General features: G+C 40.0%; 1 protein-coding gene across 5 annotated transcripts in view; it reads left to right on the top strand.

The window, feature by feature from the left end:
* The window catches only part of PLD1 (phospholipase D1), a 283,345-nt gene that overhangs the window by 215,414 nt on the left and 46,318 nt on the right, over nt 1–21,613 (top strand). For all 5 annotated transcript variants that reach the window (XM_069083588.1, XM_069083586.1, XM_069083587.1 and 2 more), the window contains 2 exons: nt 9,263–9,373; nt 11,824–11,912. In XM_069083588.1, the coding sequence (XP_068939689.1) occupies nt 9,263–9,373; nt 11,824–11,912 (200 nt within the window). The remainder of the gene's footprint in view (nt 1–9,262; nt 9,374–11,823; nt 11,913–21,613) is intronic.

Here is a 21,613-nt window from a genome sequence, read left to right as displayed (position 1 = left end):
ATAGATAGATAGATAGATAGATAGATAGATAGATAGATAGATAGATATGTGTAGGTAGATGGATGGATAGATGATAGAAGTAGGTATATATGTGAGTATATACACAAACATATATGTGTATTTGTATTTACATATGTGTATATGGCCTCTTTGTATATATGTGTATGCCAAGTCTATAAAACTATTTTTGAGAAGCTTAAATCAATTTGGGAGGGAGGGAGCTAGGCTTTGCCTAAATATTCTCTGAATCTCATTCTCTCTCTCTCTCTCTCTCTCTCTCTCTCTCTCTCTCTCTCTCTCTCTCCCTCTCTCTTCCTCTCTCTCCTCCTCTCTCATCTCTCCCTTTCCCTCTCCTTCTCTCTCTTCCTCTCCCTCTCCTTGTCCATCTTCCTCTCTCCTCCCCTCTTTTGTGTACCAAGGTATACCCACATATATTTTGTATATATTAAATGTAAACATATTATTACATAATATGCTTATTACATGATATACAATATTATGCATATTATATAATGTAGGTATATATGAAATGTGTATATACATATACACAAATATATTTATATCTTGGATGTGCACAGTCATTTGTATGTTGTCTCGCCCTTTTGGTGGGAGATCTTTGAGGGCAGGGATGGTGCTTTTGCCTTTCTTTCTTCTCCTGACACTTAGCATGGTGTCTGACACAGTAAACACTTAATAAAAGCACTTGATATATAATATATTTTATGTAATATTATATTTAATTATACAATATTTATATGTTTGTATAGTAATATAATATATTTAATATAAACATATTATATTAAATATATATATATAAAAGTACTTGATAACTGAGTAACAGACTCAGAAGTCCCCTACAGTCAGCACCCCCCCTATCCCAAGTTAACAGGCTATACTAACCCCAGAATTTTTTTTAAGCAATCGGGGTTAAGTAACTTGCTCAAGGTTACATGGCCAGTTATTATTATTTTTGTGCGGGTGCTGAGTATTGGAGGTCAGAGCCGATCCCATGTCTCCCAGCACTGTTGCTGGTGCTCTTACTCACTGCGCCACCTGACTGCCCCTTAACCCTGGGATTTTTATCCTACACTCAGCTGTCCCCAAGCTCCCAGACCAGATGTCTGTTCCTAAGACAGTGAGTGGTTACTGTCCTGAATCTTCAGTCCTGCCAATGCTGAAGTTGCACATGTTCTCCTATAGCCCCATCCATGCCCAGTCTACCTTAGTCCTCCTCTCTATCCCACCCCTCCAACACACACACACACACACACACACATCAGGTTTTTTTCTTTAGAGAATTGTTCTTAAGGAGAATCTCTATAATTGTTAGCATTTATTCCTCTCTGTATTCAATGGCCCTTATATGACTGTAGTGCCCTCTGACATCATTAGTGAAATGACTCAGGAGGGAGAGGAGAGAGGAGAGAGGAGAAAGGAGAGAGGAAAGAGAGAGAGAATGTTTAGGCAAAGGCTAGCTCTCTCCCTCCCAAATTGATTTAAGCTTCTCGAAAATGGTTTTATAGACTTGGCACATTGCTCTGGCAGCTTCAGCGGACACTTCACAAATAAGGTTGGATGCTTTCCTTTAGCCCCTGGGCACATGAACCAAAGTCTGCCACAAAAATCCAGAGGGAATGCAGCCAGAAAGAGACAGAGGGGAGAGCTCTGAAATTGCTGAGATGCAGAGAATCTAAAAATGCAAGGTGTGGGTTTTTTTAGAGGAATAAACTATGTCAGGCAACAGTATAACTACTGCTTTGATATGGTACCAAATAATGAAAGTTAAGATTCCTCTAAGTTTTTAAATTTTAAGTCAGCCCAGCTTGGTGAAGAGAGCATTGAAATTTTAGTCTGAGGATATGAATTTGAATGCTGACTCTGATACCTAAAAATTATTATCATCATAGTAGCTAGCATTTTCATAGCACTTAAAAGACTAAGATTCAAATCTCTTTTGACACTTACAAAAACCCTGTAAGGTAGGTGCTATGATTATTATCCATTACTTGCCATTTGGAATCCCCTTCTGAGCCTCAGTTTCCCCAAGTGTGAAATGAGGCTATTAGACTAGATGAAATGACCTCTGAAGTTCCTCACAGCCAGGGGTGCTGGAGTTAGCTCAAACTTGACTAGAACCCATTGTTAAATTTTCCATATGAGCATTTATACCTTGGAATTTGCAACTACTTCAAACCAAGGCTTGATTTATTATTTTGCAAATTATCTAGACTTAAGAAAATAATAGGGAAAATATTAATAATCTAGCTTAAATTTAAAAGTATATCTTGCGTACATTTCTTTTTCAGAGTTCTTATTGTTAAACATTTACATTACATCACTTGCAGAAATCTAGCTCCCATAGTTCTATGGAGACAATGTTAAGAAAAGTATCGGCAAAATGCTTCTTCGTTCATTCATTGGTTCATTCAACCAGCAATACCATCAAAAGAGCTATGCAGTGAAGTCTAGCACTAAACTGTGAGTCATGACCTCATATGGTAGCAGTAAAAGGTTTCTGAACCAATGACCAAAAATTAATTAAAAATCAAATGTGTAATGAATGAAAGGTGTTTCTGGCAGCAGCAGCTTCACTTCAACCTTGGTTCTGAACACAAAGCACTTGCACTTTACACCGTGCACGATCTCAGGCCAGGCAACACCAACCTCTGCTGAAAGGCGAAAAAGGGTCACAGTGAAAAAAGTTCCAGAAGCCCTGGTATAGACCACTATATTCAGCATATAGAAGATAGAAAAGTTTATATTAGACATGGTTTCTGCTCTCATGGAGCTTCCAATCTAGTTGGCAGGGAAGAAACAAGTACAATTATTGTGTCATGTTCTGCATTATAGTTAAGTGCATCAGAGAGTTGAAAAGCAAAGGCAGATTTGAAGGACAAGCTTGTTATGAAGAAAGCTACGTGGAACCTCTGGAATCTGGAGTGGGTAGGAATTTACAGTAAAAAATAGAGAGGTAGGACATTAGGACATTCCAGAAATAGGCAACGTCATGAGCAAAGACAAGGAGGTGGGAGAATGGAGAATATTTTCAGGGACTGTGAGTCCTGGGCCAATTTGATGGGAATACAGACTGTGTGGAGGGAAATTTATGCAGAGCTGAAAAGGAAGTGTGGTGCATTGGAAAGTGTGCTGAGTTTGGAATCTAAGAATTTGGGTTGAGACCCCAGTTCTGCCATTAACTACCTCTTTGACTCTGGTCAAATCCCATTCCCTCCAGGGTTTTCCATTTCCATATGTGAAATGAGGGATTTAGACTTACCTTCAAATTTATTATGGTCAGCTGCACATGCTATGATCCTTTGAGTTATGATGTGGAGACTCTGAGTAACAAGTCTCATTTTTTCAGTCCATAAAGTTTGTTGAAGTACTTTGTTCCCAGCTCTTTCAGATGGGGAGTTTAAGCATTATTGTGCTCATTTTATGTCTACATCAAGGACCAGTGATTTCACTAAGCATAGGACTCTCCATGCATCCAAGTACTCTGAAACTTTCTTCTCTCCCCTCTGTACCTAGTGAACCTTGGGGTGGCAGATTCCATAGATAAGTGGGAAAAAACCAGGGTTCCAAAAGTTGTGGAAATAGATCGAAGAAAAAAGTTAAAAGCATTGGGTGTTGGTAATTTTTTCAAGAAGTTTAACAGACAGAGAAGAGGAAAGGTAATATCCATCCATTGGCTAGAGTGAATGGGTAGGGACTCATCATTTTTTTTAAGGACTTGGGGTACTTGGGGTATTTTGTCAGCAGCTGAAAAGGAGCCAGAATATTGAAAATGCTGTAAAGAGAAGGGTTGACTGCTAGAGCAATTTCCTCTAGCAAGTGGAAGAGAATGTCATCAGGTGGCCAGATAGAGAGATTAGCCTTGGTTCTTTCTCTCTTAGTGATTGGAAGAGAAGGAAAGGGAAAGGAGGAGAAGGAAGAGGGAGAAGATAAAAAAAATGCCAGGAAGTTCTGTGGAATAGATGAGGGAAACAGAGAGAGATCGATTTCCTCTTGACCCAGGGAATTGTTTATCATCCATTGGAGTATGTGTGTGGAACCTGGAGGTCGGGTGGAGCCGAGAGGGAAAGTTTTGGAACAATTACTGTTACAATTTATATTGATCACTCATAAGGGTAGAGATAGAAGCATTGCCAAACAGCATCTAGGGCCCCTCTACCTCATGGATGATAAGTCTGTAGCAAAATCAATGGATTCTGTGACTCTCCCCACAGCCTCAGGACAGGGCAGTCAGATGGGGAGGGTGTGAGTTGTGATAGAGATGGACCAAGATACCACTTTAGCCTCAGTATAGGACTCTTTCTACTAAAATGACCTCCTGCAGAGGTGTCTTCTCTTTCCTACTTCTGAGAAACCAAAGCTCTACAGAACTCAATTCTGCATCATTATTTGTTCTTATGTCTATGCAGACAAGAGTCATTCATGAGCAAGTTAAGGAACACCACTGGATTGAATTTGCCTTGGCTCACAATGAATGAATTGCTCATTGGCATTTATAACAAGTGTGTAGGTAATACTACTGCAAGATAAAGTGCCATTTTAGATTATTGAAAGGTCATAAAGTCTGGGGACATGTGGCTGGGATTGGAGTGAGGTCACATGGTGGTGAAGGAGAAACATATAAGCCATTTCCAGGAAATCTGACGACTGTTAATAGTGTTCAAATTACTCAAAATAGTACAGATAGGATGGCAGCGAGGTGGTACACTGGACAAAATGTGAGACTTGGGGAGTCAGGAAGATCCGAATTCAAATCCTTTCTCAAGCGCTTATTAGCTGTGTGACCTAAGGCAAGTCACTTGACTACTATTTGTCTCTTTTCCCACTTCTGTAAAATGGGGGTAATAATAGCACCTATTTTTTAAGGTGGCCATGAGGAGAAAATGAGATTGTTATTTGTAAAGGACTCGGCAAAGCTGAACATGCTTTATAAGTTCTAGTTCTAACAATAGTATTTATTATTAAATAATAATTATATTCATTATTTGTATAATTATATAATAATATTAGTGATGATAATAATAATACTTATTGTTAATTCTAGAGAATCTTTAATACATATTACCTGGGATAATAATGATAATTGTTACCCTTTTTTACTGACCTGAATACAGGTCTTCTAGTTCCGAAGCCCATCCTTCTTCCAGGATATGCACCATAACCACATCCAGGTATTTAGAGGAACTTTAAGTCACATTAACCTTTTACTCTTAGAATATATTGGAGAGAGATTTTTTTAGAGCAAGGATAATGATGGGAATAATAGTTGGAATTCACATATCATGAGCCTCCCAAAAGCCTTGTGAAAAAGGTAGCATTGTTATCCTCACTCTACAGATGAGGAAATCAAGGATCCGAGGTGGTTATGGGATTACCTAGGGTACTACTAAGTTACTAAGTGTCTGAGGTTAATTTGAGGGTCTTCCTGACCCTCGAGGGGGATGGACATCGTTGGGATGCTCCTTGCTTACTCTGCATTGCCATAAACTAAATATTACAGCAGATTAAAGAGAAGCCATCTTCTTGACACCCTATTTCAGAAAAGTCACTCTTATCTATTGGCATCTGATGGTTGTTGATTAAGTAACTGAGGAAGGTAGAGGGATGGGGGAAATAGGATTGGCTTAATGATAAGGACTGCAACTGGAAAGGGTCAATGAAGACATCAGGTCAAGAGAAGAAATGCAATTTGGGAGTGATTCTAGGCAAATTAGAAATGTCCCCCTCCAAGAACAGACTGCTATTATGTAACCTATGAGTTCTACTTGGAAACAATACAGTAAGAAAGTTAGGAGCTGTGCTTGGCTGGAGGTATTCTTTGTGCTTAAGAGGGGGCCTGGAGCAGAAGGAATAATGATGGGTTCCAGTTGTAATTTTGAGAGGAAACATATTTTTAAAGAACCACCCCTGCATTTTTCATATACATTCTGTAATTCTGTAATGCTGAGGTTTGAGAAGTAGAGGTTAGACTTGACTCCAGCTATATTTGGGGCGATGTGATCTGTGCACATTTCCGTGTGAGTTATGATCAGTTTCAGTCTTGGCACTGTTACTTAGGTTTAATCCAGAAATGAAATCTGTGCAGAGGAAAAAAAAGGGGGAACAGCTGGAAAAAAATAGGCATTCAGCGGTGATGAAAATACTTCACTGAAGTAATACACACATTTGTCTGAGCCATCTAATTTTTATATTGATGCAATAAATTGGATTACAGGCTTTTCATTTGAGATTTCCAGAAGGTCAGCTAACATTGGTTAATGACTGTAGACTACCACAGTGTATGTGCTTGTCTTGACTCCAAATATACAAAAGAGGTGGCCATAACTTTCCTTTTCTTCAGGGGAGGAGCTTGCCCAGGGTCAGACAGCTGGTGGCCATAACTTTGACTGGCAGTGTTATTTAAGCCCACTGCAGCTCTGTTATTTCCAATTTGAGTGCATATAACAAGAGCTTACTTAATTGTTTAGTTTGCTTTTTTTTTGGTGGACAGCTAGTTGGCACAGTAGATAGAGCACTAAGGCTGGAGTCAGGAAGACTTGAGTTCAAATCTGTCCTCAGACACTTACTAGCTGTGTGACCCTGGACATGTCACTGAGCCTCTGTTTGCCTCAGTTTCTTCAACTGTAAAATGGGGATAATAATAATGGCATATACCTCCCAGACTCGTGAGGATCAAATTAGGCAATAATTGTAATGCACTTAACACAGTGCCTGGTACATGTTAAGCACTATATACATACCATGTTTCCCTGATAATAAGACACTGTCTTATTATATTTTTTGGACAGAAAAACACCAGAGGGCTTATTTTCAGGGGAGGGCTTATTTTAATGAACATTGACAGCAATTTTAATAAACAGGTAAATGTGAACAAAAAAATGTACCTTTATTCAATAAGCAAATCACTGGGGAAGAACAGGATGACGTGCTCACTGCTGCAGCTCTGATTGGATGCAGCTCGGAGCGCGGTATGTGTTTCGGGGGGTACGGTGCATACAGAGGGTAATAGCGCAGGGGGTCACCTTCACTACAGTAGCAATCTCGATAGGGCTTATTTTCGGGGGAGGGCTTATTTTAGAGGAATCTTACACAGTAAGAGGAGGGCTTATTTTCGGGATAGGTCTTATTATCGGGGAAACATGGTATAGTATATATAGTATATGCATTCTATATATATAAGCACTGTATAGTTGTCACCATCACTGTTATTATGAGTATCTGGTTTCTTCAAGGTAGAAAATTCCCTGTGTGGAGCCTCCTTCTACTCAAAGCATCTTAGCAACTGTTCTGTGCCTTATAGTCCAGAGAGGTGCCTGGGGCAGTAAGAAGTCAAATTCCATAAGTCCAGGGTCACATGTTCAGAATCTGTCAGAGGTGGAACTTGAACACAGTTCTTCCTGCCTCTGAGGCTGGTCTTCTGCACACCAGGATGCCCCCAAGTTACTCTTTTTTTGAGGTAATTGGGGTTAAGTGACTTGCCCAGGGTCACACAGTTAGGAAGTGTCTGAGACTGCATTTGAACTCAGGCCTTCCTGACCTCAGGCCTAGTGTTCTATCCACTGCACCACCTAGCTGCCCCCTAAGTTACTCTATCGTAGGAAAAACCTTGTTCTTTTACTGAGATGATATACGATAGAATATCCATTTGAACATACTTTTTTTTGCTTTTTGGAGGGTATTTGGGGTTAAGTGACTTGCCCAAAGTCACATGGCTAGTAAGTATGTCAAGTGTCTGAGGACAGATTTGAACTCAGGAAGATGAGTCTTCCTGCGTTCTATCCATTGTACCACTTAGCTGCTCTGTTACCTGAATGGCCTTGGGCAAATCTTTAAAAGTCTCTGGGCCTCAATTCTGACTTAGTGACCTCTCAGCTCTCCACAGACCTATGCAATGTCAAATGATCTAGGCATGGGCTCTCTAGGCCACCTCTTCCTAGTGGTCCACTGGCAGAGAATGCCCCCAGGGAATGGGTACATGCATCCACCAGAGAAGCTTGTCTCTGCCGCAAGCCACGAGAGGTAGAGTAGCATGAAGGAGAGAGTATCTCCCCTGAACCTTCTAACATCTTAATGAAACAAGGATTATTATCCCCATTTTACAGATGAGGAAGCTGAGTTTCAAAGAGGCAAATTATTCACCTGTGACAAAAAAAGGGAAACAGGGTCTGGTTCCCATCCCGGTTGGTTTTTGATTTGTTTTTTCCCTAATGGCTAAACTCAGAAAATGGCACGTTTTTTTTTTTTTTTCTGCTAATGATGCAGATTTCTGCTATAAGAAAATTACATGGAAAAAAAAGTACCCATGGTCTGCATTGGGTGTGTCTGTTAAAGTGACATAAAAGTAATTTTTTGGGGGGGAAGAAGGCACATTTTGAAATTACATCGATGAAAAAAACAACCCTTTTGGTGGAAACCACATCTTTATGTTTTCAATTTGAAACAAAAACATTCTTGATAGGATGATAGTCTGATTCTGCATGACTTCACATGAAACAATGTCCTGAACATACAAAAGATTCTTACCAAATTTATTGCTCTTCAGTCATTTTTCAGTTGTGTCCAAATCTTCGTGACCCCATTTGAAGTTTTCTTGGCAGAGCTATTGGAGTAATTTGCCATTTTTTTCTCCAGTGCATTTGACAGATGAGAAGACTGAGGCAAGCAGGGTTAAGTGACTTGCCCAGAGTCATATAGCTACTAAATGTGTGAGGCTAGATCTGAACTCAGGAAGTTGAGTCTTCCTGACTCCGGGTTTGAAGTTCTATGCACTATGGAGCCCCTAGCTGCCCTTCTTAACAAATGCTTGTATTAGGGGTGGCTAGGTGGCGTAGTGAATAGACCACCAGCCCTGGAGACACAAAAATTAGCCATGTGACCTTGGGCAAGTCACTTAACCCCAATTACCCTTCAAAAAGCAAAAAAAAAAAAAGGCAAAAAACAAATGTTTGTATTGAATTGTCTATTATTCCCAGGAACCAGTGTGGTCTAGTGGAAGTGGCATAGGTTTTGAGGTCAGAGTATCTGGTATCTAACATTGGTTGGTGTGACCTTGAGCAAGTTCTGTCAGTTTCCTCATCTGTGAAATGGGAATAATAATAATAATAATATCTCTCAGGATTGTTCTGAGAATTCAGTGAAATAATAACTATAAAGTGCTTGGTACAGTTATTACAATAATTGTCATCATCAGAAACACATCCATTAGAGGGTAATTCAAGTTTTAATCTTTCTTAATTTTCTCTTGTAGTTACTCCGTTCTGCTGCAGATTGGTCAGCTGGCATAAAATACCACGAAGAGTCCATTCATGCCGCATATGTACATGTGATAGAGAACAGCAAACATTACATATACATAGAAGTAAGTCCCAAGCACGGGAAATAGAGAGAATCTACTTTCCCCAGAAGAATACATACACTTGACAGGGGCCCCTGAACCCAGGGCCAGCCTTTCTGCAGTTGGCCAATGCCCCGTATCATCTGTTCCTAAGAGAGTTGGTTGGGGAAGATCTCCACCATGGCTTCTGAAGTTCTGCCACTGGAATAGCATTGCTTTGGGTCAAGGCCCAGTTTGTCCCAGGGTTTCTTCTTAAAAAGATGTAGTGCTCTAGGAGGTAGACACATGGTTTAGGATTGAGCTTGCTTTCTAATACTAACAGGGGGCAGGGACCTTGGACAGGCAGCATTTGTTAGATGGTAGGGTTAAGTCAAGAACATGGGAGCCTTGGAGGGCACAAAAGGTAGAGACCAATCACAGTTAAGTCATTGAAATGTAAGTGTCAGAAGGTTCCCTTTGCTTGAGTATTTAACAACTGGCTCTCAGGAATCCCAGTATGAGCTGGCTCCAGCCCATACCCCCCTCAGCTTGGCTTCCAGTGAGGATCTCTGTCCATGAACAAAGAGCTGGCATCATTCTGCTCCTTAAAAGTCTTTTTTTTTTCATTTTTATTTTTTTAATTGTTTTTTTTTAAGCAATAGGGGTTAAGTAACTTGCTCAAGGTTACACGGCCAGTTATTTCTGGGTGTGGTGCTGAGTGTCTGAGCCCGGGATTCGATCTCCAGGTCATCCCAACACTGAAACCAGTGCTCTTACTCGCTGAGCCACCTGGCCGCTCCTCCTTAAAGTCTTAATGACTTGCTTGGAGTCATTAGAGCTGAATTGCTTTCCCAGAGTCCCACTTTCAATATATGTCAGACTTTGGACATGAAACCGTGGGTTCCTGATTCTCTGATGCCTGCCCTCTACCCCTCCTCCCCCAGGCTATCTCTCTAACAATGTTTTATGTAGAAATAAATTTATTTTGCTCAAATGTGTTTGTGTTGCGAACACTGGTTTATAAAAAAAAAATTAAAATATTTTAAACTAATGCGTCCCAGGGGAAAAAAAGATAGAGGTAATAAAAGTTTACCCATTTAAATAAGTGAACGCTGTAAACCTAGAATACAATATAATATTCCATATCATGGTATTTTTTACTTCTTTAATCTGGTCAAATATAATTAACCCAGTATATGGATCTGATCAAATTTAATTTAATTTAAATTACCTTCTAGAGAATTGTCAGTATGGAATATTTCCATCATTCATTCTACTAAATTATCTCAGATTCCTTTTGCTAAGAACTTTAGGAGTTTCTAACAATAATAGAGACAGTGTGGCACAGATAGAAGGCTGGCCTAAGGGCCTGGAAAAATTGTATTCAGGTCCTGACTGTAACATACACTGATTGTATGACATTAGGCAAGTCACCCCAGAGCTCTGGGCAAGTCCGATGTCCTATATCTACCTATTGATTTTGGAGATATCTTGCCCTCTTCTTTAGAACATTTGCTTCTTGAAAAAAGAGGACTATTTTTGCCTTTCTATCCCCAGTGCTTAGCAGAGTTCCTGGTACATAATAAGCATTTAATAAATTCTTATTGAATGGCTGATTAAGACTATAAATTGTAGAGAAAGTGCTAACTTGCATTAATAAGGGAGTGTCCTCATCTCAAGAGTTCTCAATGCTAATGAAAACTACAGAGGTAATCCCTTGCCATAGCTAATTAACGATAATAATAATTATAATAATAGGCATTTTATAGCACTCTGATTTTGCAAAGAGCTTTACATTCTTTGTTTCATTTGGTTCTGATGATAACCAGTTATAATCCCCATTTTACATACAAGGAAACTGAGGCTCAGAGAGGTTAAGTGACTTGCCCAGGGTTACACAGCTCACAAATGTTCAAGGATTTGGACTTAGGTCTTCCTGACCCCAAATGCAAGCACTATATTTTACAAAGTGATAGAGGGTCTATTCACCTGAAGTGACTTTCATCCATGAATTCATAAAACATTAGAGGTAAAAGGGTCCTTAAGAGATCACCTAGTCTGAGCCCTCCTCCCCCATATGAGAGGTGAGAAAACAGACCCAGAGAAAGGACACAACCTGACGAGGGCTAAAAGACAAATTAAATGAATGAATTTGGGCTTGGATCCAGGTCTTCTAATTCCAAGTCTGATGTTATAAACCCTAGCGGGACTGCTGGATGAAAGAACTGTCCTTTCTAAAGACATATTAATTTTGCTTTTTGCCATGACCCACCCTCTTCTCCTCCTCCTCTCCCTTCTCTCCTCTTTCCTTTCCCTCCTCTCTTTCTTCTCTTTCTCCTCCCCTGCTCTTTCCAACTCTCCCTCCCTCCTCTTTTCTCTTTCTCTCTCCCTCCCCTTCTCTTCCTCCCTCTTCCTCTTTTCCCTCCCTCTCCCCTCTCCCCTGTATTACTAAGGGACTGAGTGATTTCAGTGACTGTCACATTTGTTTTTTCTAGAACCAGTTCTTTATTAGTTGTGCTGATGATAAAGTTGTCTTCAACAAGATTGGCGACACCATCGCACAGCGGATACTCAGAGCTCACAGGTACATTTTCAGCACTGCCTTGGGCGCTGGGGTTTGGGGAGATGTGGGTTTGTGTGCCTGCTACTAAGACAATTGGGAAAATACAGCTTCACATCCTAACATTGATGGTTAGGAATGCTTTCTGCTCAATATTCGCTCTTTGGCCTCTTTGACCCACATCATTATTAAGGCTTTCCCCCCTATCTTTGGAGGAGATTCAAATTCCAGTTGGCCATGGTCATTTTCACTATTTGTCCAGCATCTCCAGCCTTTGATATATTTTCCAGGAATGTATTGATGCTGCTGGAGAAAAAAAAATAAAACATTAAAAAAAAAATCCAAAACAGCCTAGTCCCTGTTCATGTTTTCCATTAAGATTCTTCTTCATCCTTAGTCTAATTTTCTGCAGGCAGTGGGTGTGTATTCCTTCAAGTGGCTGGTTTCAACTCTGTTGTGAAGGCATCAAAAAACTTTACTTTGATGACATCAGGTCATTTGAATAAAGGCACATGCGTGTACACACACACATATATTTGAGTGAAAATCAATCTTGCCTGGAGAAGGTCTAAGTGACAACAACCTGGGAGTTCTAGATTTGATGGGAAGTTTTGTACCAAACCAGCTGGCATCATCAGTCTTCCTTCAAAGGGTTCTGGGAAACATTTACTGACCTAAGACTTTAGAAGTATTTCCTATCCATTTGTGATGATCAATAGAAGATGTATTTTCTTAGCTCATGTTTAATGTGGGACCCCAGATGACAAAACTACTAATGGAATCACTCAGATCCTATAAACATTTTTGTCTTTTAATGTCGGAGACCTGTGATTATTGCAGTGTGGGAACTCACCCCACTGAAGCAGATTGTGCCTTATCTATAACTGATAATCTTAGAAAGTTGACTGAAAGTCAGAGAAGTGAATTGGTCACATGATCACAACTAGTAAGTATTAAAATCAAGATTTGAACCTAGGTTCTGCACATTATCCAGCAAGTTTGACTCACCTAACTTTTCTCATCTCCAGTAATGTGTGTAAACCTTGTGAGTATTCAGTAAATGGCTACCGATTATCCAATCTTAGTAGGTACTAGAGATTCAAATACCAGTGAGACTACCATACCCTCAAGAAGCTTACATTCTACTAGAAAGATCCAGATATGTCCCTTTGGCATAGGCTATATAGACTAAGCAACAAGTAATTTCCTGGAGGTCAGGCATCATTTTGTTTTCGTGTTTGTATATACATGAATTTGCATGAAGTCTTGTTTATTTTTTGGACTAGACTATTGTTTCAAGGAACTCCATAGTGAAAAACATCCTTACCAATGCAGATCAGCATCTTCCCTGAAATGTGTCTAGTTTTTAGATTTTTATTTATTTATTTTTCACTTAAAATTTTTGGAGTTCCAAATTCTCTCCCTCCTGCCCGTTTCTCTCCCACCCATTGAGAAAGCAAGCAATATGAGATTGAGTATCCATGTGAAGTCATGCAAAACTTATTTCCGCATTAGCCACAACAAATGCGCAATCTCAGAGTTGCCTGAAATACCAAGCTATGTAACTTGCCCTACTTCCTAAGTAGGACCTGAAACCAGCTCTTCCTGCATCCAAGCCCAGGACACTATGAACCATATGTGTCCTTTGCTGTACGCAGGAGAGGCTTAATAAATGTTTGTTAAATTGGATGAATGTTGATCTCTACTTTTGCATGTGATCTTTATATATATCAGCTTAATAATCATAATAATAGCTGGCACTTAAATAGTACCTACTATGTGCCAGGCATTATGTTAAGTGCTTTACAAATATTATCTCATTTGATCATCATAACAACTGAGAGGTAGGTGCTGTTATTATCCCTGTTTCACAGTTGAAAAAACTAAAGTAAACAGAAGTTAGTGACTTGCCCAGAATCACACAGCTAGTAAGTGTCTGAGGTTGGATTTGAACTCATGTCTTCCTGATTCCAGGTCTGGTGCCCTATCTACTACATTACCTTCTTCTTCATAGAAAAAAAAATATATATACATAGGCAATTGACTCTCTTTCTCTGGAGATTTTAAAGAAAGTCATCATGGAATCTTTCTCTTATTGCTAAAGTATAGTTCTGCTTGGAGACCTTTCAAGTCACATGACTCCATAGGGTAGTCTACATTGTGGGGGTGGGCATCTCCAGTCATTTTGATCTATATCTGGCCACTGGACCCATATTCTCTGGAAGAGATAGTGAGGCTGGTGACTTTGCACAGCCCTTCATCACTTACATCTAATTCACTTCTAAGCCATGGTCTCATCTTCTTGATGATGTGGTCTCTGAGAAGAAAGGATAAACAACAGTGTGGGAAAGTTTAATCTCTTTCTTCTAGCTCTGCTGTGTTTCAGAAATGCTGAAGTTGCTTTAATGACATTTATGGAGCACATTTGGTAAAGGAGGAACACTGAGGTTTTTCTTGGAGTTGAAGCAAAAATCACAGGAATTACATAAATTGCAAAATATGTGCATTGGGGCTGACACACGGCAAAAGTTTTGGGTCTGAGAACAGTTCATATCACATGGGATAATTCCTTGCCCATCATAAATAAGTCAGTGACTTTGTGTCCTGTAAGATGTGTGCCAATAAGCATGTGAAAGATTTATTTTTGGCCATGGAGACTGTTTGCTTTGTATAATAATTCTTCTAAAATAATAATCATAATAGCCAACTTTATATAACATATATAGTCCATATAATCTCTGAGGATATGTAGCCCAATTTTGACTTTTTTGGATAAATCCTGGGTCCTGAGACAAGGCTATATCTCTCCCTCAGGGGAGGAGAAGAACAGAGGGTGATTCTCTCATGTCATAGATTTGAGCCCCCATCGGTGTGCTTTCCCATGACATTATTAGTTGAGATCAATTGAGTCATTTATCTTTAAGTAGCTTTTAGAGAAGGGTGGTATACAAGATGAATTGATATAAGACTCTGCAGACTCTCCCACAAGCACAGATAGACTCCAGGGGGAGTTGGCTCAGTTTTAGAGTGAATATACAGTAATGGGACAACTCATAGATTCTGATTACTAGGATTTTCTCCCATTTGTGGCATCCTTAAAAAGTTCCTCTTAAACATGATGACTGTATATCCAGTTCTCTCTTGGCTGCTGGTATACAAATACCATGGTGCCTGACACATAATAGGGGCTTAATGAATGCTGCCTAACTGACTTGATCACTCTAAGCCCTAGTAACCTTATCTATAAAAAGAGAAGGTTGGATTTCTTGACTTTAAGGTCTCTCCCATCCCTAATATGCTAGTTGGGGCTGGAGGGATGGTTCCCTTTGTATGTTACTTTCTCTAAATCATTTAGATCTCCGGTGGAAAACATGATGGTACATAGATAAGAAGTATTTTATTCTTTTCATTTTTCCTGTTCTATGGCTCATTGTAGGTACAAGGCATCCCCAGTGTCCACAGACTGCCCAAATCAGCTGCAAATTAAAAATTCATTCATGTTTAACTTTGAAGCAATGAAAATTAGTACTTTGATTAGGAGAAAAATTTAATTAAAATAAGCAGCTTTCTGGGGAGTATGCTTTTCTAAGAGAAGCAACAGTGGGTTCTATCCCTAGCTCCGGGAAAACAGGGAATCCCTCCTCTCCTTTCTCTGCTTTCCTCCCTTCCTTGACTCTATTCCTCCAGGCAGGTCTAGTTCTCCTGCTGAAGTCAGGAGATCAGTGCTGCCTCTGATTATGGCTGTTAGAAAAAGAATGGAACTCATGGGGAGAAGGGAGAGTTAGCCCACAGCCAAGAGTGGTCAGGCCATCTTTCTGTATCTGATTCTTGTACAAACAGAAGTGTGAGCTTCCCCTGAGGCTGTCTTCTCAACACTCTTCTCTTTTCTGTCTTCTTTGGTGACCTATGCTACCTCCATGGCTTCCAGGATCACCTTGGGACACATGCTGCCCAAATGTAGATCTCCACTCCCACCTTTTACCCACACTTGCCTGCTGCACGTCTCACCTTGGATGGCCACCAACACCTCAGACTCTCCACATCCAAAACAGATCTCGGCATATTCTTGTTAATACCACCCCTCACTCTTCTTTTCCTGTTTTACCCTAGCTGCAAGCCATTATGCCTCATATTATCTTTTATTTTTGTGTCAATTTTATATATTTTTTGTTTAAGAGAGCCAACATAGTATGTGCAGGGAGTGATTCTTTCACCTTTGGACTCTCCTCTCTGAGCCTACTGCTTGGCATATAACAAGCACTCACAAGCATTTGTTGTTGGATTAGTTGATTTCTGCTCATGGCAACACCATTCCTATAGCTACCAAGGCTTAAAATGCTTGCATGCCTGATTCTTTCCCTCTTCTCATCACCTTCAAGTGCCAGGTCCCGCCTGTACAGTCTCCTTCTGCTGCCAGGCTAGCTTGGGCCTTCATTCTTACCTAGACGCTGGGAACAGCCTTCTATCTGGTCTCTCTGCCTCCAGCTTCTCCCCAGTTATGGAGGATCTGATGATGACATTCTTTATCTCAAAAGTCTTAAGTATTTCTCAGCATAGTGACATGGGAAGATCATTGAGTTGTAAACCTAACTGACACCTTTTAACTCTATATTTGTGGACACATAACTTTCTTCCTTAACTTCCTGAAGTGCCTGCCTTGCTTATAGGAGTGTTCAGTGAGGTTATGTTTGTAAAGTGCTTTCCAAGCTTTAAGGTGCAATCTGAATGCCAAGTTTTATCATTATTTCTACCAATAAATACCAACTTAGCCTGGCATTCAAGGTCCTTCACCATCTGGCTACAACCTACCTTTCCAACCTCAGTTTCAAGGTACTCCCACTTTAACTCCCTGCTGTAAATGAATTGAGATATGTTAGAGTCCCCTCGATCTTGTTCTTTCCTCTCTTGCCTTTGGATACTCAAACATGTCTTCCCTAATGCCTTCCTCCTCCCCAAGTCTGCCTATTGAAATCCTTTTTGAATCAGTCAATGAGCATTTCTTAAATGCCTCCTATGTGCTAGGCTGGTGGTAGCTACAGACCAGAATGAAACAGTCCTTGCCCTTGGGGAGCTCATATTCAGTTGGTAAGGTCCAGGTCTGGCGCCTCCTCCTCCAGGAAGCCTTCTCTGCCATCTTAGTTGGAGTGATCCTTCTTTTCTTGGATTGCTCAAGTATCTCCTCTGTGTTTTTATCATTTTCTAACTTGTATTCCTGGAATTTTCCCCTCTAAACATACATTAGGTTACCAATTTATTAAGAGCATGGACTACATCAGCTAGTGTTTCTATCTCTAGCACCTAAACTAACTGTTTTGAACATAGTAGGCATTTACTTCTTGTGTGACTCAGTTTCCTTCATATGTAAAACCATAGGGTTGCACTAAATAACCTTTGCTCTCTAAACTATGACACTAGAAGGCAGCTAGGTGGTGCAGTGGATAGAGTGCTCAACTTTTAGTCAGGAAGACCTAAGTTCAAATCATACCTGTGACACTTACTAGTTGTATGACACTGGGTAAGTCACCTGACTTCTGTTTGCCTCAGTCCTCAACTATAAAATAGAAATTATAATAACGTCACCTACCTCCTAGGGTAGAATCAATTGAAATTATATTTACACAGTGCTTTGTACTTAAAGTGCTAGCTATCATATTTCCACATTATTTATTTTTAATGTTCTTTTCCCCTAAATAAAATTTCAGTTTATTATTTATTTTTAACATTCTTCCCCCACCCCTAAATTTTAAGTTCCAAATTCTCTCATTCCCGATAGCCCCTCCACAATCCACTGAGAAGGCAACCAATGTATATCAATTTACATGTGAAATCATGCATAACATATTTCCATATTAGCCATGTTACAAAAAAAAACAAGAAAAATAAAATTGAGAAAAGTATACTTGAATCTTTACTCAGGGTTTGCCAGTTTTTTTGCCTCTGGAAATGTATAGCATTTTTCATCATGGATCCTTAGAAATTGTCTTGGATCATTGTCTTGATAAAAGTGGCTTTCACAGGTGACCCTTGTACAAAACTGTTGTTACTATCTGTGGCGTTTTCCTGATTCTGCTTGTTTCACTTTGCATCATCAGTTCATGTGAGTTTTCCCAGGTTTTTCTGAAACTACTCTTCTCCTAATTTCTTATAGCAAATTCTAGCTGTTATAATTTATTATTTTGCTATCATGATTTCTATGATTCTAAGTCTTGGTTATCTTGAATTAAACTGAATAGGGTTGCCATGATTCCCTCCCTACTACAAAGTTCTTTTTTTTTTCTTTTTGGAGGGCAGTTGGGGTTAAGTGACTTGCCCAAAGTCACACAGCTAGTAATTGTGTCAAGTGTCTGAGGCTGGATTTGAACTCAGGTCCTCCTGACTCCAGGGCTGGTACTCTATTCACGGTATCACCTAACCACCTACAACAGTTTATTTCTTTATGGTGCAAGTTTGCCCCATGGGTTTTCCCTAGCTCCCCCATGTCTGGATGATAGCCTTGCATCTTCTCCTTTCCTACCAACCACATTGACTCCCTTCACTGGTCTTCATAAAGACTCAGTACATTGTAGAATGAACTAGAATTAGATCCTTCCTTCAATTCCATTCTCTAAGAAGAGGTGCTTGGAGACAAGGCAGGAATTTAAAAATTTAAAGCAAAACATATGGTTCTCATAGTGGTTGAAAGATTTGTGGGAACTGAGGAAATTTGCCCCAACCCCTTTCTGGGAGCAATGAGGCAGCAATGAGGCATTATAGTCTCTAGTGTGAGAAGTACTGGGCTGGGGAACAAGGATATGCATGTATGTGTAAGTATACACACAGTGTGTGAGTACAGTGTCTGTGTGTGTGTGTGTGTGTGAGTGAATAAAAAGACACAGACTCGACAAGTCAGTGACTTTTTGTAAACAATTATTGTGTTGTTGGCTTTTGAAGGGTTTCTGAGCATCACCCCAGGGCTGCTATTAGGGAAAATAGAGATGCAAGCACCTGTTCCTTAGGTGATAAGCCAGTGAATGGTAGGAAGTCATTCCTTGGAGCATTTATCATCAGGATATTGGCACACACAAACAAAATGCAAAGAGGTGAATTCTTTTAGAACAAATTTGTTTTCTCTTTACTATAGTTGCTACTATAATACATGATATCTTTATAACATTATGTGTATAGTTTATAAAGTGCTGAGTTTATATTATCTCTTTTATCTCTCTCTCTCTCTATATGTGTGTGTGTGTGTATAGGTTTGTATATATATATGTATATATATATATGTATGTATATATATATATATATATGTGGCTAGGTTTTTTGTGTGTGTTAAGTGTCTGAGGCCGGATCCGAACTCAGGTCCTCCTGACTCCAGGGCCAGCACTCTACTTACTGGGCCACCTAGCCACCCCTCTTTTTTTTATTTATAATTTTTTTTTATATTATCTCTTTTGATCCTTCAATTCAACAAATATTCATTAGACACCTATATGGCACCATTTCAACAACTTTGTGGGAGAGCTATTATTAGCTTTATTTTACATATGAAGAATCTGAGGATCAGAGCTGGGGAAGGGATGTGCCCAGTATCACACAGATAATGAGAATCCAGGTCAAGATGATTTCATTGATTACACAGATTCGTCAGTCACACGATCCAGATTAGGAAATGGCAGTGATCTTAGAGACTGAGTCCAACTGTCTCTTGTTCTACCAATTAGGAAACTGAGGTTTATAAAGAGGCAATGCCTTGGCCTTCATGGGTCATGGATCTAGATATGTATTGGACCTCATCTAGTGTAGCCTTCTCATTTCCAAGATGAGGAAACTGAGACCCATTGAGAGGGAGTGACTTGCAAAGAGTCTTTGGTTCAGGGAATCATCAATCTGGACCTAGTCCTAAACCCTTTATTTATAGCTGAAAAAACCTGAGACTGAGAAGATAAAATGTCTGCCCCAAGATTTCATAGATTATAGGTAGCAGAGACAGGATGTGAACGCCGATCTTCTGACTTTGAATCCAGAGCACTTTCCAATGCAGCAGGACCCTTGCTGCTGTTCAGCATTATCTCTTTTTCTCTGCCTTGGTGTCTTTCTCCATCTCCGTCTCTCTGTTTCTCCCTCCTTCCATGTCTCTCTATCTCTGTCTCTCTCCTTTTCATTATTTTTGTCTTTTCTTGTCCTTTGTGACTTGAGCAACTGCCCTGACATCTGTCTCTGTCTCTTATTCTTCTTTGGAATCTGCCCCTTTGTGAGAGATCTTGAAAATAGATGCCTGAGCTCCTGCACAGATTTCTCCCATTTCTACTTTGTTGGTTAGAGCCCACTGCTCTTTCTGCCTGGGCTTTTCCCTAAGGGTCCCTGACACCCCCTCTATTGCTTATAGAGGTAGCAGGACCCTGAGGGAAAGCATAATTCACTCCCAGCATGCCCTCTTCCACTTCAGACCATTCTACTGCCCTCCCCTTGGACTCATTTACAAACATTCTTGGCATTCCAGAGGCCTCAGTGAATGATAATTTTTCTGCAGTTCAATGACCTCCCTGACTAAATTAGAAAAGATACCAAGCCACTATCACCCAAGGAATGGTTTAAAGAAAACAACAACCCACCAAATTAATAGTTGAGAATTAAATTTGAACTTGGGAAGCAGAACTCTCAAAAAACCCGTGAACAAGTAACCCCTTTCAGGTTTGTTGGTACATGTTCAAATGGCTCAGAAGTCTTCTGGTATTGACTTGAAGTAGATACTTTTCCAGCAAGGTATAGGGAAATGACTTAAAGCATTGCTGCTATCTGGAAATATCCTGACAGTAACGGCAGTAAGAGTCCTTTTAGAGTCAATTGCCTGGATGTGGTTTCAGAATCACCATTGCTGGTCTGATGAAAGAAGCCCGGAGGTCTGAATCCCCATATTAGTTCAGTCGGTAGACTGGGGCCACCAGCCATTTTTGCTTTGGAATCCCAGAATCTTTGGCTTGGAAGAGACCTTGGGGCCATCTAATCTAACTGTTGTTTGGACACATCCCCTCTGGTCATCCAGGCTCTTTCTGAAGACTTCAGGTGATCACTAGAAAGTCAGTCCTTTTTAATTTATCTTGACTAAATATTTGTTTCAAAGCTTTTGGTTTTCTTTTTCTCCTCCAACGGGTGGGAGACAAAATTGATTTTTCTTAACTGAATCAATGCTGATCTTATGACAAATGCTGAATATTTTTTTACTGGTGCAGTGGATAGAGTGTTGGCCCTGGAATCAGGAAGACCTGAATTCAAATTTGGTCTCAGACACTTACTGGCTGTGTGATCCTGGACAAGTCACTTAACTTCTGTCTGTCTCAGTTTCCTCATCTATAAAATGGGGATAATAATAGCATCTACCCTCCAGGGTTGTTTCAAGGATCAAATGAGATAATAATTGCACAGTACTTAGCACAGTGTGTGGCATGTAGTAATTTCTAGAGGAATATTAGCTATCATTATGATTTAGGAAGGAAGGAAAGGAGGGAGAGACAGGGAAAGGAAGAGAAGAGGAGGGAAGGAAGAAAAAGAAGAAGAAAGAGAGATAGAGGAAGGGAGAGAGAGAGGAGGAATGGGAGGGTAATGGAAAGAGGGGGTTGGGAAAGTATAAAGAGAATGACAGAAGGAAGGAAGGAAGGAAAGAAGGAAAGAAGGGAGGAAGGAAGGAAGGAAGGAAGAAAGGAAGGAAGGAAGGAAGGAAGGAAGGAAGGAAGGAAGGAAGGAAG

This window comes from Petaurus breviceps, unplaced genomic scaffold, assembly GCF_028583685.1.
Source record: "Petaurus breviceps papuanus isolate PSGF00001 unplaced genomic scaffold, PetGlider_PUasm1.0 173, whole genome shotgun sequence".
In the NCBI taxonomy this organism is placed as follows: Eukaryota; Metazoa; Chordata; class Mammalia; order Diprotodontia; family Petauridae; genus Petaurus; species Petaurus breviceps.
The sequence above is the reverse complement of the archived record's forward strand: the minus strand, read 5'-3'. Positions and strand labels throughout refer to the sequence as shown.